The sequence below is a fragment of the Fusarium keratoplasticum genome, chromosome 10 (genome assembly GCF_025433545.1).
Source record: "Fusarium keratoplasticum isolate Fu6.1 chromosome 10, whole genome shotgun sequence".
Lineage (NCBI taxonomy): Eukaryota > Fungi > Ascomycota > Sordariomycetes > Hypocreales > Nectriaceae > Fusarium > Fusarium keratoplasticum.
The window spans coordinates 1,157,189-1,172,763 of NC_070538.1; the positions used below are offsets into that span (position 1 = coordinate 1,157,189).

Here is a 15,575-nt window from a genome sequence, read left to right on the forward strand (position 1 = left end):
GGTCATTGCGCGTACAAGTCCCTCTTCATTTCCCCGCTCCTCTTCTGCTCAACAATGAACTTGTTAAAAAACATCTCGAGACAGCCATGCGTCACAAGCTGGTGCTGGTGCTGGTGGTGCCGGCTCTTTGCTTCCTCTTTGTCGCCACGAGTCTCTACTTGGGTCGTGATCATTTGAGTCGCATCTCCCACACTTATCTTCCGCTCCAGAACCCGCCAGCGCAATCGTCACTGAGCCCCACCAGGATCTCGATTACGACCACAGTCTCAGACCCCGACCAAACGAGTTCCTTGACGCCAAGCGCGCAGATCACACCAACCCTCGTTTCTTCGGCAAACATCTCCACTCCGTCTGCGACGGTTTCGTTTGTCCCGTCAATACAAAGTGGTGAGAAGTTGTCCTTGGGTCAGAAGTGGCGAAATTCTCACGGATTGCAGGAACCATCCTTTCAGCCGAGCAGATCTCTCGTTATCTATCAGCCATCCTCGATCCTACTGCGACAGACCTTCCCCGACTTGAGTGCCCTGCGTTAGGCAAAGAGAGATACAAAGTTCTTCAACAAGGGTGGGAGGAACGAGACGACCAAGAAGATGCTTTGGACGAGCGAATCGACTACTTCTTTGCCCTCAACTTGCGCGAATGCGTGCACCTTCTCCCACGTCTTTTGGGCAGTGTTGTTGAAGCCATCCGCTTCCTCGGTCCTCATCGCTGCGCCCTTTCAATAGTGGAAGGCAACTCACCAGATGGAACAGGCGATGTTCTTCTCGCTCTGCGCCCTCTGCTGAAGGATCTAGGCGTAACCTACATTTACAACAGGTCAAAGGTCAACCCGTCCAAGGGCGACCGTATTCAGAAGCTAGCTGAATTGCGCAACCTGGCACTCAGGCCATTATATCAGCAACAAGTCCCAGTCACAGAAGAGACCACTGTCTTATTTATCAACGATGTGGCTGCCTGTCCCGAGGATCTCCTTGAGCTCGCCCTCCAGCGACGCAGCATTGGCGCTGATATGACCTGCGCGATGGACTGGACTTATGTGGGAAATGATCCCACCTTTTATGATATCTGGGTGGCTAGAGCTCTGTCGGGGGACTCATTCTTTCGAGTTGGTGATGACGGCAATTGGAACTCGGCGTGGAACCTCTTTTGGAACGCGCCGGAAACCAAGGACCGATACAACAGGCATCTACCCTTTCAGGTCTTTGCCTGCTGGAATGGAGCCACTGCATTCACTGCAGCTCCTCTGCTCCATGGACTTCGCTTCCGCTCTCCTCACGGCGACAAGGGCGAGTGTTTCCAGGGTGAACCAGAGCTCTTCTGCAAGGACCTCTGGTTCCGGGGGTATCGCAAGATTGCCGTGGTGCCAACGGTAAATCTCGAATACTCAGACGAGCGTGGGGCAGACATCAAAAATCTGAAGGGGTATGTGTCAGGGATGGTTGAGGAGCAGGACGAGGAGAGTAACAGAATCGACTGGGTCTTGGAGCCGCCAGGGGAGGTGAGGTGCATGCCGGATTTCCAACATCAAACTTGGCGGCCATGGAACGAAACCCTGAGTTGAAGGTTGGAATTTATATAGAAATAATGCGATGTTACAATGCGATTCTATGTAAACTAAGACAACTCGATTGTGCCACAGTTGAACGTTCCGTTCATGGGAGTCAACTTCAATGAGAGAAGTCATCATGGCAAGAATCAAAAGATGATTGCTTTGTATATCTAGCTGTCTGAGCTAGGAGTGGCCAAAGCCCAGACCATGAACAGAGCGGCCAACATGTCTAGAGCATCCCCTTGAGAGCAAGAGAATCGGCGAGATTCAAGAGGCAAATGGATGTGTGGAATCTGTTGGTGCAGGTTGGGTAGGTAAGTAGGTGTAGCCATGCAGCAGGTTGATTGGTCTGGAACTTTAGTAATCAGACCTTCAGTGACCAGAGTTGATGGACGGCTGAGCGAAGCTGAGGCCTGCCTGCATTGAATGTGACAGTGACCATAGGCGACTCACAACTCAAGCCTCCTTTGCATATTCCCCAATCAAGGTTTCCACCTCTAGAGCCTTATTTTTACCTGCTGTAATCGATAGGAAGGAATCAGGTGCTGCCAGCGGCTAACAGAAACACCCACATTGTTAAACGACCAAGCACCCTTGGCTCAAAGGCGGCAACTGGATCTTGCTACACCCCTATCATGGAGGCTTGAGGGATTATCTTAGAAACCGCTACTTGGCTTCATCTTGCTTGGTAGCGAGAGCGGCTGAGGGCCTCCTCGCTGCAACCGATGAACCAACAAGCCGTTCACGTCCAATGATTTCAGATCAGGCTCGGCCCTTCGGCCACCCGTTGATTGGCTGTTTCCCCCTCGGATTCTAGGTAGCTCAAGCCCAGAACGAAGAAGAAGAAAAGCAAGGTTGTCCCCCTGTCACACCAACCTCGAACTGGTAATAAGCCCGCGGCTGAAGATGTCAAGATCTTTTGTACATCCGTGATCTTCTATGTCACGCCTCCCCCCTCCATCCATGGTACAGTGCATGAGACGCCCGTGTGCCTCCGATACTTTATCTTGTGCCTCTACCTATTGCAGAAGTGACTATCCCCTCTTCCTCCACTCCCAACTCTCTCTTCATTCAGCGCAGTCCAAACCCCATCTTCTCTCTTTCTTTAGCCCAGAAAGCAGGTACCTCAAGGCGTTCTGAGATTTCTAGCAAAGGGCCTTGCCGCACCTATTGTTCTGTCGGTTTGTGCAACAAGAGGAATTCCCGCAGAGGGCTTTTGTTTTCTTTGCTCTGATCATACTTCCGTGTTCTCCATCGTTCCTTCATAGCCCCTCAAGCACACCGCCGCCAGCTTACAATCCCGGCAATTGCCCGATATGGCAGATCACTCCGGATTAGAGTTGAAGCACGATGACTGGGATGAAATCCGCCCGGGACACGATTATTCCAGCACGATCACAAACCCGGAAGACTACACCTTCGGGGTAGAGATTGAGCTAGTTGCGACCCCGAAGACTGTTTACGATTCGTCAAACAGTAACGACTTCTTGAACGCCGATGTCGGATACTGGCGACGTCGGCTCGCTGATCGAATGAACAAGAAGAGAGGCTTACACGCGGTTACAAGCAGGCGCCCTAGAGATTATGATCGATGGTACATCATGAACGATGCCTCACTTCGATTTCAGCCTCGCAATTATCAGGGTGAGTGATTAAACGCCGTAGCATGCACCTCTGCTGCTTTAATAGCCTCACCTGCAAACATGGGTGACTGGAACTAATCGGAACCACAGTCGCACTGGAAGCTGTATCTCCCAAGATGTTTCAGTTTCAGGAGCTCAAAAAACAGATAGATTTCTTCTGGGAAGCAGCAATGGAACTCTTCGACATCGAAGCGAATACTAGTTGCGGGACGCATATCCATGTTGCTCCGTACGACCATAATTATACACTAGAAGAGTTGAGAAGGCTCGCATATGCCGTGGCTACACAGGAGAAGTTCGTCCTGCAGATACTTCCACAAGAGCGTATCGACAACGACTACTGTCGCCCGTGCTCCTTTCGCTCGGAAGAGTTGAGACTGGATTTGGAAGAAGGCCAGGAGGGCGATATTGAGCATCCATCTTCTTACGTCGCAGAACGTCTTGAGAAAATGCGGAACAAAAGCGAGTTGATCGACTACATGCAGTTGAACAACCGATACGTATTGTGGAACTTCAAAAACACACAGTCTCAGTCCGGTACAGTGGAGTTCCGAGGCGGTAGGCATATGCGAGGCCCTGTGCGGACCAAGAAATGGATTGCGTTCACTGTAGCATTCGTTACCAAGGCGATCCGAGACGTAAGTTGGCCATGAAAAGGTCATTCGGGCCATGTCAACTAAAATTTCAACAGAATCACATGTACGCCAGGACCACCGATTCAGATATAAATGAATGGTGGCAAAGCATACGGTTTTGTGCTATCGATCTTAGGATGGATGAGTTCCTGCCGGGCAGTTGGTGGAGGATGCGGGATATAGTTAGATGAGTTCTAATACAATTGTTTGCTCATGCTCGAAACTAGGTTGTGAGAATGTTATGAGCCTTGATGATCTCATCTAGGCGCATTTGATCAGGCTACGCTGACCACCACTCCCCCAGTACCTTGTAGCCCAGCTGTCCGATCTTGGCAAGGGTAGAGAAGGGAAAAGGCAAGCTTAGCAGTAGAAGCGATGTCGGTGAAATTTATTTTTTCTTGATGTCTTACTTTTAGCCTAGTATAAGAGCTTAAAAGTAATATAACTTGGCAGATTAATACCGTTATGTATTAATAACCATGTCTTTTGCTGTTGTGGCTAATGGTTTCTTGTCGTCATTGTAGATAACAATAGTATATCAAGTATCCAGTAATTCTAGCTATTAAGCCCTTTAAAGCTAAACTCCTAGGTAGGCCTAAAACTTGGATGCTCTCTCTTCTATCCCTCGCCTGTTGCTACTTGCTGCTCCAACCCCGCAACTTCTCACAGTTTTTATACCATCGCCTCCACAATCTCTCTTGCGGACTTTCTATCTCGAGACAGAGGGCTCAGCATGTCACTTACCAAAGACTCAACATGACCGGTCTCATCGAGCTCAGCCCGCATTGTCACCACTTTTGATAACCATTCTTCCATGAGCGTCGTCTCTGAACTGTCCCGGGGAGCCTTGTAGATTATCCAACCACGCTGCGTCACATCGGGCAACGGAGTTTTTCTCAGAAGATATAGCATAGTCACGCCAAGACCAAAAACGTCACTTTTGGGCCCCCTTTCTAGATCATCGATGAACTCGCGTGGCACATACCATGGTGTGCCGCCGGTACATAACTGCCCGCCGTGTGAAGATGCTAGGCCAAAGTCTATGAGGACAGGGCCACGCTCACGGTCGTAGAGAATGTTCCCCGGCTTGATATCGTTATGTTGGATATTTTGCCCATGGAGGTATTCGAGAGCCGAGGCCATATCACGAAGGATGCGCTCAGCATCAGCAGCAGTGCCGACAAAATAGTGATCATGGGGTCGGTTCCTCCACGCGTTAAGATCCGGGAAGGGCAAGTGCTCCATATATATGGAGTAGAGACGAGCATCCGACCCGAAAAACCTAATGATGGACGGCTTCACGGTGTTAGTAACGGATACATGTGCAGCCGGGATATGAATAATATGATTCACTGACATGTTTGACTTTCCGCAGGATCTGTTCTTCGTGCTTCCAGTTCTGCGCCATGGTCGGGATATAAGAATACTGCGAAGCTTGCTTGGTCCGAATAACCTTGACTGCTGTATCGCCAAATACGCCGTGGCGAGCGCTGAAGACGGACGCAAACCCCTTGGTGCTAGCAATGTCGCGCATATGGAGGAGTGAATAGCTCTCTGGCATAGCTTGAGTATATGAAGCGACAGCCTCCTTGTGGGAATGGTTTCCAGCTGAAGGGACTTCTCCCGGGGCTGTGACAAAAACCGCTTGCCCAGGCTGAAGGGTGATCAGGGGGTTGCCGGTACGGACTAGTTCCAGTTGGGTTGACTCTGTTCTCCGGTTCTGAGAGGGTTGAATTGGTCAAATACGCTTAGATAAGTACTGGAGTTTACATCGCTTACGTTGGGTGGTTTGCTAATTAGCACTATGCTCTGATCAATGCTCTCGGCCTCAATTCGATGTCTCTTAGCCGGAGCCCCGATCGACAGGACGTCCTTCCTTTTCGACCCAGGCTGCGTTCCTCCCGTTTGCGTCTCGAGAAGGTATCGCCGACGGAGGACCAGGAAATCAACAAGCACAGTGGACGACTTTGCCGACGATATCCTCCACGGGCCAGGTGAAACAACGTGAACATCGCGATACTCCAGGGTGTACAGGCTCGCGTCAGCGGTGCTATTGTCGCCATCGGCATCCTGAATGGGGCTAATTTGTATTGGCTGCCGACTTGAGTTTCGCAGAACAAGGTTGTCACTTGCTGGGTCGTAATAGAAAGTGCACTGAATGTCGGCGGCCAAGGTGAGGGAAAACCAGGCCGACTTGGAAGACTGTAGAACAGCGAGCAGCTCTCCGTGACCGAACGGTACGAGTGCTTCACTGTCATCTAGTGGCGGGGGCCCACGCGGAGATATGACGAGGCGAGCATTTTCGGCTCCAGCCGGTATCTCACCGAGGGATAGGTCTTGTATCGCAATGGGCGCGCCGAGGGGTTCACGGGCAGCTGGCTCAGCCCGGGCGGCATCGTGAACATGGTCCGGGTTGAGACGGGCTTCGAAGAAACCAGACGAAAATGGGTCCGTTGCAGAGCCATTATCTTCAGACGGCGCCGTTCTGGACATTATGCCAGCGCTGGGTATCCTTTGAGGGGCGATACATGGGAGGGCAGCTTATATGTACGAACTCTCGATTGGAGCCGTGCGCCGTCTCGCCATGTCACCAAAGGACGGCGTTGATTGGATCTCCATGTTCGACTTTCACGCACGGGGCTGGTGGAAAGGTAGAAAAAAGAAAAGGGACACTGGCGCAAAGCATCAGGCTAATCATCCAATGTCTAGTTATAGACTTATGGAGAAATATACTTGACTTTATAGGGAATCTATGAGGTTCAACATAGAAATCAACTCATCCCATAAAATATTTTCAGTATCTTAGTATTACTGTGCATACATTTAGCTATTTATCATTATAATCTTTGAACTGAGATTGATTGTTTTGGGCTTCGCGTAGCCGGCATCCCACTCGGTGTAACCAGCACCCCAAAGGTGGGGATCAGTGGCGCGACTGTGGCACACGCTCCGATCCCGGCTGCCCACCCAAATTAGTATGTAATCAATAGAGGTCATCGTGTTCAACTGTCTTATTTACAATTTGCTCAATTATACACTCAAATACACATATGAAGACATCGTGACTATCACCAACCTAGCTTCTTGGTGTTGTGGTTGAATCCTTAGCCGTCAAACTCATCTACCCACTCCTGATCGACTTCCAGTGCCTTCTGATCAAGTCGCCCCTCAAAATGCACTGCGGCTTCAAGGTTCAGGTCTTCGGGTTCACCCCCATCAAGTCCAATCCCTTCCAAAGCCGCGAGGGCCGCCATCGCGATGCCGGCCGCCGTATTCTGCGTGAGTTCTCGAGGGGCGTTATCGTCAAGGCAGATCGGGGCGTCAGATGAGGCGCCTACATCGTCTGTATCTTCGAGATGTTGGAAGACTCGTTGGTATGAGCGTTGCATCTGTGTGCCGGGCTCATATAAGTCATTATCAGCAACCTGACGAAGCCCAAGAGTCGTATTAGATGGTGTAGATAACGAAGAGGAAGCCGCAGCTTGTATGGTAGCTGGGGCTGTAGAAGGAGGCGCTCGTGATGCCCTCGCTTCGGCGGTCTCGAGGGCCTCTACGCGTTTAAAGAGACTGGGGTCGCGACGGGTGCTTCCGGGGGCTGCGGTCTTCTCGGTGGCGATGGTGCCCTTTGGTCTGCCTTTTCCCTTTATGATATGAGGCTCTAAAGGCACCTCCGGCTGTTTTGCCTGCTGTATGTTATAGTCACGATCCTAATACTAGTGTTGATCGACCTCATCTAGCGGGATAGGCTCCTTCTGATGCAGCCGGCGCCAAATCATATGCTTACACGGCAGCCCGTATGCGGTGACGATCGGGCAGGGATAACAGGTGCCTTTGGGCGACTTCGAGAGGTCACGATCGAGCTCGGCGTGCTCTTTGGCGATGAGGCGGAGGGCTGTTGGGCTGATCTGATCTCGGATGAGGATATACAGGAGCTGCATCGTGATCGTCAGCATCTTATTCCTGCCTTGGAGTTGCTGCGTGGCGATGGAGGCATCTTGGTGTTGCCAGAAGACGCAAAGTCGCTGGAAGACGGTTGTGAGATCCCCAGTGCTCGTACAGAGCCACCGCTTTATACTCGAGTGAAGAGACTCAACCACCGAGGTCGTCGTGAACCCGAAGTGGCGATGTTGATCCACGTAGCAGCGAACGACTTTCTCCTTCCAAGGGATAAGCCAGGTATTGAGACAATACAGAACTGCGGCGTCAGGATGAGCGCCGGGGCGCTTGAACTGCTCTAATCGCTTCTCGTAATCATGAACCGTAGGACTATATACGATGCTATTCCAAGCCTTCAGGAAGTCTTGGAACTTAGCATGACGTATAGTCTTCCTCGTACGGGCGTCGTAGCTGGCCTTGGGGAAGTGCTGCTTTGTTTTGGCGAGCATGTTTATATTGATGTGCCAACGGCAGAGAATATGTGGGACTTTGTCGAGGACCGGGTGACGAGAGAAAGTATTCATGAGGGCGAGATCTCGGTCAGTGATAGTGACCTTTGGCATCGGGATTTTGCTCTCGAGAAGAAGACGATATAGCATCATGATAGCCCAGCTGTATTGGGCCTCGGTCTCGCCACTGAGGAAGATAGCCGCAACTTGGAAGATCTTATTCGTTGATGTCACACCGCAGATGTTGAATAGCGGCATGTTGAACCGGTTGGTCTTGTAGGTGCTATCGCAAAGGATGATATCGGGATGCTGCTGAAGAAGAGATATACCGGTCTTTGGCGCAATAAAGAGGCGGGATATATGACCTTGAGAGTCGCGAGAGTCTCTGAAGAAGAAAGAGTCATCTTCCTTGAGCTTATCGTAGAGCTATTCGACTGGAGTCCGGCCGCGAAGCTCCTCACGGCGGTGACGGCGGAGGAGGTTATTGAGATCATCCTTGGTGACTTGCTTGACATCGGGGTCGCCGTCACTCCTCAACCTGGCGAGAATCTGAGTAGGTCGAGAGCCTGAATTCCACCACGAGATAACCTCATCCTTCCTCTTGGCGATGGCCTTAACGCGGTAGCTGGAGAAGGCCCCAGGCTCGAGAAGTTGGTGGTTATGTGTGTTAGCTCTATCGCTATCCACACGGTCAAGCACCTAGCCGGCCGGGGTGGATTTGACACCAATGCGATACGGGCAGCCGGTCATCTGAGTGCTCGTTCCTCGGCGTTTACTCTTATGAGCGTGCTTCGCAGCTGGAATAAAGGCACGCCCTTTGGAGCATCGTAACGTGATACGGGTAGGGTTGGCGGCGTTGGGCTTCTTCTGATGGAGAACGAGGGCCATCCCGAGGTCTTTGGCGACGGCGTCGATAGCCTCCTTTGCCTCCTCGAAGGTGGGAAAGTATCGGCCGTGGAGCGACTCCATCGCGGGCGGCAGAAGGTGCGATTATGTGGTCGCGATGCCCTCACTCCTCACTCGCTGACTTTGGTGATGGCCTCGGTTGACCAATGCAAGGTGGCTGCACGACAAAAGGCTGCTTAGTCACATACAAATTTGGCGGGGCGGGCCGGCTTCGGCGTCTTAGGCTCACGAGCCACAGGTATCCACTTTGGGGGTGCTGGTTACACCGAGTGGGATGCCGGCTACGCGAAGCCTTGTTTTGCCGTTCTGGTGTCTCATTTATTTCTTCACCTTAGTGGTTGGTCGAAGGTCGGACCGGGCTAACGTTAGGCCGCCAACTCTCCAGGCTCCATCACACGGCTCCACGACTCAATGCTATCATTATCGCCGTCACCATCATCATCACCACGACAGACACGTCAACATGCCTTGGCGAAAACCCCCACGCGTCAATTTCGAAGAGCAGGCCGAGTACCGGTGGCCGTTTTGGAAAGTCGACCTCGACGAAGACGACCTTTTTGGAGACCTCCACGAGCGCTTCAACACTGTTCCCATGTTCATCCAAGACCCCGACGCATTTCACCACGACGTCAACGAGATCGCACGACAGGCCCTTAACAAAGAGGACTTCTACGCACGCCTCCAGACGAGAAGAGATCAGAGGTTGAACGAACTGAAGGATATGCAAGACAAGATCGGCGTCTTTCACCTTTCGGGCTACACTCGACTCGCTGAGAACCAACGGTTCCATCGTCTACGCCTCCAGCGCTATGCCAGTCTAGACTGCCTTGTCGCATTTTGCGCATCGCTTCTGGCGCCCAATGAAAAGGGCATGATGCCATCTCTGGGTCAGTCTGCCGCCGCCGTGTGTGTAGCAAGGGAGGCTAACTTGATCACAGATATGTTCCTGCGATCCGAAGAGCGCAACGCCCGAAGCTCGCTGCTCAAAGGTCTAGCTGCCAGCTTGAAGCCTTCGACCCCCGATTCCCGCGATTTAGAACATGCCGAGTTGCCCCCATCACCACCAGAAGGTGATGGAGAGTGCCCACCTTCGACAACATTTGGAAGAGACTCGACAATGCTGCCACCCGAATCATGTGCGCCCGAGACGCCCGTAAGACGAAAGAGGAAACACTCTGTGGACCTTGACACCGACGACTCGCCGCAAGTGAAACGTCCACGCCCGCAATCTATCGACGACATGGAACATGATGAGGCAGATACATCTGACGTTTCGGAAGAGACGAACCGTGAAGACGATGTCTCCGAATTCTCTGCTCAACGCAACGAGCATGGCGCAGACAATACTGTCAGCCAAAACACGGCCGTACCACCAACTACCGATCCCCGGCCATCTTTATCTCCCGTTTATCGAAAACCCGCCGTTGAACAAGCCTCCCTAAGACTCTCCCCAGAATCTCCGTCGCGCTCTGACAATAAGAGGGGGCAATCGAGCGGCCAGAATCCTGGTTGGACCCGACCATCAACCAAACATCATACACCAAAACTAAACATCGGAGGGAACACCGTGTCGCCTCAAAGAAGAAGTGACCGAATATCCGCCCGATCCGCAACAAGAGAACTGAAAACATGACATCCGCATACTACCGAATTACTGAACAACTAGTTAAATGACTGTCTTCAGTCCACCACAAGCAAAGAAACGACCGCCGATTCCATGACTCTGATCGGGCATCCATACAGCACGGCACCAAGACCCAATACCGTAAAACATCGTAACCTAGTTATTTTGACTTTTTGTGGCGGCAACCATGGAAGCATCAGACGGGGGTCCTTCGATCGCTACCGCCATAAATGGTCAAAGTAACTAGGTTACAGTTTTTTATGGTCTTAGTTTTTGATGCCGTCATATGTTGAACTATATCTTTGGCTCTTATGGCTGGTAGCTTCTTTTGGACTCGCCATTGAAGATGATGACGTTCGGCCAGAGTACGATCCGGATGCAATTTTGCCATCTCGTGCTGGCCCTTATGTCCACTCCGGGCGACCCACCCTGCTGGGGAGCAAACAAGCGTGCAGGACTCGCTCAAAGGGAACCGAGCTCTCTTGTTAGGTAACCAGCCACCACGGCGACCTGTTTTCACGAATCGATTTCGAAGGGAACCACCCACCCCGGAAGCCTGAGCAGCTCAGAGTTGACGCAGTGGCTCTTCAAGGCCCGGAGCCCTTTTCCCATGTACTACGATCTCCAAAGACAGGCCCCATAGTGTCTCGTAGTCGTTGATGCCCCATGTCGTGCATTGTACGACCTATCGATCAATCTTCCTGCCAACCCCGACTGGCCGCTGAGGGGATCTTGACAACGGATCGACTTTGCATGGCCCCCTTGCCATGCGCGGCTATTTTGAGGAAGGGGCTCAAGATAGTTCTAAACGCCAGAATCAAGAGGAAGGAGGCAACGGGTAGGGTGTTTATCCTCCTTTTAAGCAGCAAGGGTGGCATCCTAGCCCAAACGCAATAGTAAAGCTTGCACCATTTATTCACCTAACAACGGCCATAGAGAGTTATTATTCTCGGTCATGGTTTTTGATGATTGGGTTTCAATGCCTTGACGTGTCAATAACTATCCTTGATCAATACCCGGGGGCTCTAGTGATACATCAATGGTCATCGTCTTTACTCACGGCCCTTCTCCTTTCCATTAGCCTTGAATACTACTTCCCCCTCAAACTCTAAAGGACATCCCGGAGATACATATTGTACAAATTCAAATGCATCTCTAGCAGCTTTCCGATCTTCTAGCTTAGTTAACCCATCAAGGGCCGAGCTTCAACTATCATAAAGAACACATTGTCAAGACATCATAGTATCATATCCCAATACTAACACAGTGGCCTTTTTCTTTTTTTTAGCCTTTCTGCTGCCTGCAGCAGAAGACTCTAGCAGTTTTCCAATATTTCAAGAGAGCACGGCTCTACTTCTGCTTCAAGACAAACATGCCCCCAAACCAGCCATACGCCCTCGTCAACCGTCTTCCATGCCGTCTAGCCACCTCGAAAGGAATCTTACCTTTGGGGTGAGGCTCATGGAAATGGATGCTCCTCTCCACATCCAACGTGGTGGGCGAAAACTGCCAAACAGAGCCGTAGAGCTTCTCTGCTTGGAAGCCCGTGGCCACCATCGCGTGGAGGAAGTCGTTCCACAGGACTGAGCCGGGAGTCGAGTTTACCTCGGGGTTGAAAAATAGGGTGCGGAATACTTTGAGCGTTCTAGCATCCACGTAGAGTGTTGGTTGAGGATCCGGGTTCTCTGGTTCAGGAGCCTCAGGTGCCGCGGCTGGTTTTACCGATGAGACGCCCTTGGTTTTGGTCTTGACCTTTTGTTGGGCCTTTGACCCCTGTACTTTATCCTCTGAATGACCCAAAAACACATTTGAAAGCGGTCGGTTCAAGGTGTCAAGGTCAGGATCCGCGACCTTCTTGTCTTTCGTCGGCGCTGTCGGTTCAACCCATTCTGCAGTTCTCCGGAGCATGCGCGGCTTCGAAAGGAAGCGATTTAAAGCTGCTCCTTGCAGCTCCGGCGCCTTAGATCGCAAGTGGTCATCAATCTTGTCCCAAACGGCATCCAGGTTGGCCTCTGCTCTCCGCAACGCATCCACCGTCTCCTTCGTGCGGCGCTTGTCAAAGGGGTAAGAAAACTTGCCACCAGAAGGCTCAGCGAGTCTCCCAACACTGGCCAAGTTCTGCTCCCTGGTGGCGGGGAGAAACTGTTTCCAGGGCTGCCCCCACTGTGCATGTTCGGCTTTGAAGTTATCCGCATGATCCAGGGATACGGTTTCAAATGTCTGAGCCCATGGCTGGTAGAGCTCAAGTTGCCTTAAGCACTGAGCCATGATGGACAGATCACCGAGGATCTTGATCACATGGGCTGATACCAGCACATCCGCCTCAGGGCTCGCCTGTAGCAGGCGCTCGAGCTCATCCATGATGTGAGGTAGACCAATCAGGAAGAGGTTATACTCGTCTTCCCACAAGTTCTGCAGGAGCCAGATCAGATGCTCCTCGGCCTTGCTCTTCTTGGCTTCAGCCCTCTTACGAAGCACTATGTTTGTCGAGCTGAGATCAGTTGGGGGGTCGCGAACAAAGAACTTGTGCATTGGCGGCGAAGAGGCGACCACCATCTTGAGCCTCTCCAACGGGCTCTTTGCCGTCGTCTCGAGAAAGTACCTGAACCGCAGCAAAGTGACCATGTATTCTTCTGGCAAGTCCTTTTCGGGAGATATTTCTGCCTTGTACTTGTCCTGTAGGTTGCGAAGATGCTGAGCTTGTCGGTGAAGCTCAGTAAAGGCCTCAAGGCTGATGTAGGCATCGGTGAGCATGGTCCCAGTGACCCTAGCCCAGAGAAGATGTTCCCGCAGTTTGTTGGTCACAGGGTGCGAGCGTCCTTGGCTGTCTTTGAGCATCTCTTGTCGGTGGTCCTTGACCTCTAGGAACTCCTGAGCAAAGTACGCGGGATCCTCACGAAGTGCCCAGACGTGATCCTCTGCTGCCGACTTCTTGGCCTCGAGGAGAGATTCTACCCTCGCCAGGTCAAGACGAACCGGGACTCTATACGGAGCTTCTGCGGCCATCGCCGCCAGATTTGCGAAACCTGATGTATCGTTGTCTGTCTTGAGGGGAGGCTCTGGCTGAACGGGATATGCATCGCTGATCAACTCGGCTGCCGGGATCTCGTGGAGGATCTCATGACAACAGTCGACAAGAAATTTCATTAGGCGAGCTTGCACCTCGAGAATAACAAGTCCCTCTCCCGGGAGGAACTGCTTTCGGGTGTGCATCCACTCAAAGGCATCAGGATGATCCTCCCACGCGACCAGTTTCCCATACCCTTCGACTGTAGTAGCCCCGTTGAGAACCATGACATGATTGTTGAGAAAGATGGGAACCAATGCTCTGGAAGCAATACCGAGATGCACGGAGGCGTTGTCTGCCGCAGCGAACGTGGGGGGAGGATGACGCCCTCTCGAATTGAGGAGTAGCGACATCACTTTCGGTTGGGTGAGATCCTCCTGGTTGATATAGGGCCACATGAAGTGGTCCTTGTATCTGGTACCTCTCTCTCTTTGCTCCTTGGACTCTTTTCGCACGGCTTCAAAGTCTGGACGGTGGGAGGCTGGCATTCCTGGCCAAGCGTTGAGAAGAATCTGCAGTCTCTGCTGTCTTGTCTTCTTGGACCATCTCTTTTGGATCGTGGCCTCATGGCGCTGAATGATTTTGCTCAGAGTGTCGTACGCAGCAAAGATCTCGCGAGAGTTTCCCTCGGCCTCACGTCGAACTTCCGCTGCTGTGGGCATTTTGGGAACTGGACCTTCAATTCCCATTGCATCGAGGAAGCTCTTGGGGTTGGACCAATCGACTCCGGCGAGTTTTCCATCGTCAAAGTCTTCAGGATTAGCTTGTTCTGGGTCAAAATTCCAGGGATTATATCGGAAATCTCGTCTGGGTTCCATGGTGACATTTGAACGTGTCTCTATCCGGTTAGGGTAGGTAGGTAGTTGAATGCCGGTGGGGAGCGTGGGTCGATCTCGCAAGTTGTGGGGTTGTATCACGTGCCCTGTCACTTGGAGGTTTATTTTAGCGAGGCAGGGGTCCCTGACAGTTGACAGCCAGGGTCTGCCACTCTGCCTCGGGGCTTGCTCCGCCCACCTCAGCTCGAGGTCTAGAATCCTCAGCCCTAGCAGCCATCGCGACCAAATTGCCTGATTGGTATCGAGGCGTCGATACGTGGCAGGCTGAGCCTGTTGCCCCGTGACAGAAAAAAGCGAAAAAGGAAGCAAAGTGGTTGCAGAGGCGGTGTCACACTGTGATGCCCGCCAACGTGATGTCCAAACTACCGTCTTGGCTCTTTAACCAACAAGCGTATCACAGGCTTCTCGTTTGATATTTCCTGTTCACGATCGCCTTGGCAGTGTTATGTGTGTTATGTGTGACTGGAGGAAGCGAATGCGGGTGATACAAATGAATGGGCGGCGCCTTCTCAATATGTTTGAGACAAAGTGCATTACCTGAAGCAGGGCGATCTTGTGCCCACTTCAGCCCTTTCCCTGAATCTAGCGTTGGACCCTTGATTTCTCTCGTCGTTTCTGCAGATTTGCACCTTCATTCTCTTCGCTTTGCCTGGTCTTGTTGTGGATAATGCAGAAGCATTTGCGTAGGGGCTTGCACAAGACCCTCCTACTCACACCTGTACTCCTTGCCGCGCTTGTCTTTCTCCATCTTCTGAGCTACGCCAACAGCAATATCGAAGCCGAGTCAAGATCAGCGGCAGCCAAGACGGTCAAGAAATGCCAAGTCTCTCCTCCCGACTCGGCAAACGAGACGCATTATCACTCTGCACTTTTCATTCCCAACGTGATCCATCAGATTTGGAAGACAGCCGATGTCAGTACCTACCCTGC

At 51.9% G+C, this 15,575-nt stretch overlaps 6 protein-coding genes across 6 annotated transcripts; 3 read left to right on the forward strand and 3 right to left on the reverse strand.

Moving 5' to 3' along the window:
* Window positions 1-74: 74 nt before the first annotated feature.
* NCS57_01223900 (uncharacterized protein) lies at window positions 75-1,723 on the forward strand (the record flags this gene model as incomplete). Its single annotated transcript, XM_053061916.1, has 3 exons — window positions 75-387; window positions 438-1,498; window positions 1,640-1,723. The coding sequence occupies exons 1-3, from the start codon at window positions 87-89 to the stop codon at window positions 1,721-1,723; spliced, it is 1,446 nt and encodes a 481-aa protein (XP_052908444.1). The 5' UTR covers window positions 75-86.
* Window positions 1,724-2,865: 1,142 nt separating this feature from the next.
* On the forward strand, window positions 2,866-4,092 carry NCS57_01224000 (uncharacterized protein; the record flags this gene model as incomplete). Its single annotated transcript, XM_053061917.1, has 4 exons — window positions 2,866-3,193; window positions 3,283-3,830; window positions 3,884-3,986; window positions 4,055-4,092. 4 exons carry the CDS (start codon window positions 2,866-2,868, stop codon window positions 4,090-4,092), a joined length of 1,017 nt encoding a protein of 338 aa, XP_052908445.1.
* Window positions 4,093-4,499: 407 nt separating this feature from the next.
* NCS57_01224100 (Protein kinase domain-containing protein) lies at window positions 4,500-6,320 on the reverse strand (the record flags this gene model as incomplete). The annotated part of the gene is made up of 3 exons (XM_053061918.1): window positions 4,500-5,123; window positions 5,185-5,547; window positions 5,598-6,320. 3 exons carry the CDS (start codon window positions 6,318-6,320, stop codon window positions 4,500-4,502), a joined length of 1,710 nt encoding a protein of 569 aa, XP_052908446.1.
* Window positions 6,321-6,931: 611 nt separating this feature from the next.
* On the reverse strand, window positions 6,932-8,470 carry NCS57_01224200 (MULE domain-containing protein; the record flags this gene model as incomplete). The annotated part of the gene is made up of 2 exons (XM_053061919.1): window positions 6,932-7,510; window positions 7,556-8,470. 2 exons carry the CDS (start codon window positions 8,468-8,470, stop codon window positions 6,932-6,934), a joined length of 1,494 nt encoding a protein of 497 aa, XP_052908447.1.
* A 1,111-nt stretch (window positions 8,471-9,581) lies between these two features.
* On the forward strand, window positions 9,582-10,751 carry NCS57_01224300 (uncharacterized protein; the record flags this gene model as incomplete). Its single annotated transcript, XM_053061920.1, has 2 exons — window positions 9,582-10,005; window positions 10,057-10,751. 2 exons carry the CDS (start codon window positions 9,582-9,584, stop codon window positions 10,749-10,751), a joined length of 1,119 nt encoding a protein of 372 aa, XP_052908448.1.
* A 1,341-nt stretch (window positions 10,752-12,092) lies between these two features.
* Window positions 12,093-14,627, reverse strand: NCS57_01224400 (uncharacterized protein; the record flags this gene model as incomplete). Its single annotated transcript, XM_053061921.1, has 1 exon — window positions 12,093-14,627. One exon carries the CDS (start codon window positions 14,625-14,627, stop codon window positions 12,093-12,095), a length of 2,535 nt encoding a protein of 844 aa, XP_052908449.1.
* Between the last annotated feature and the right edge of the window lie 948 nt (window positions 14,628-15,575).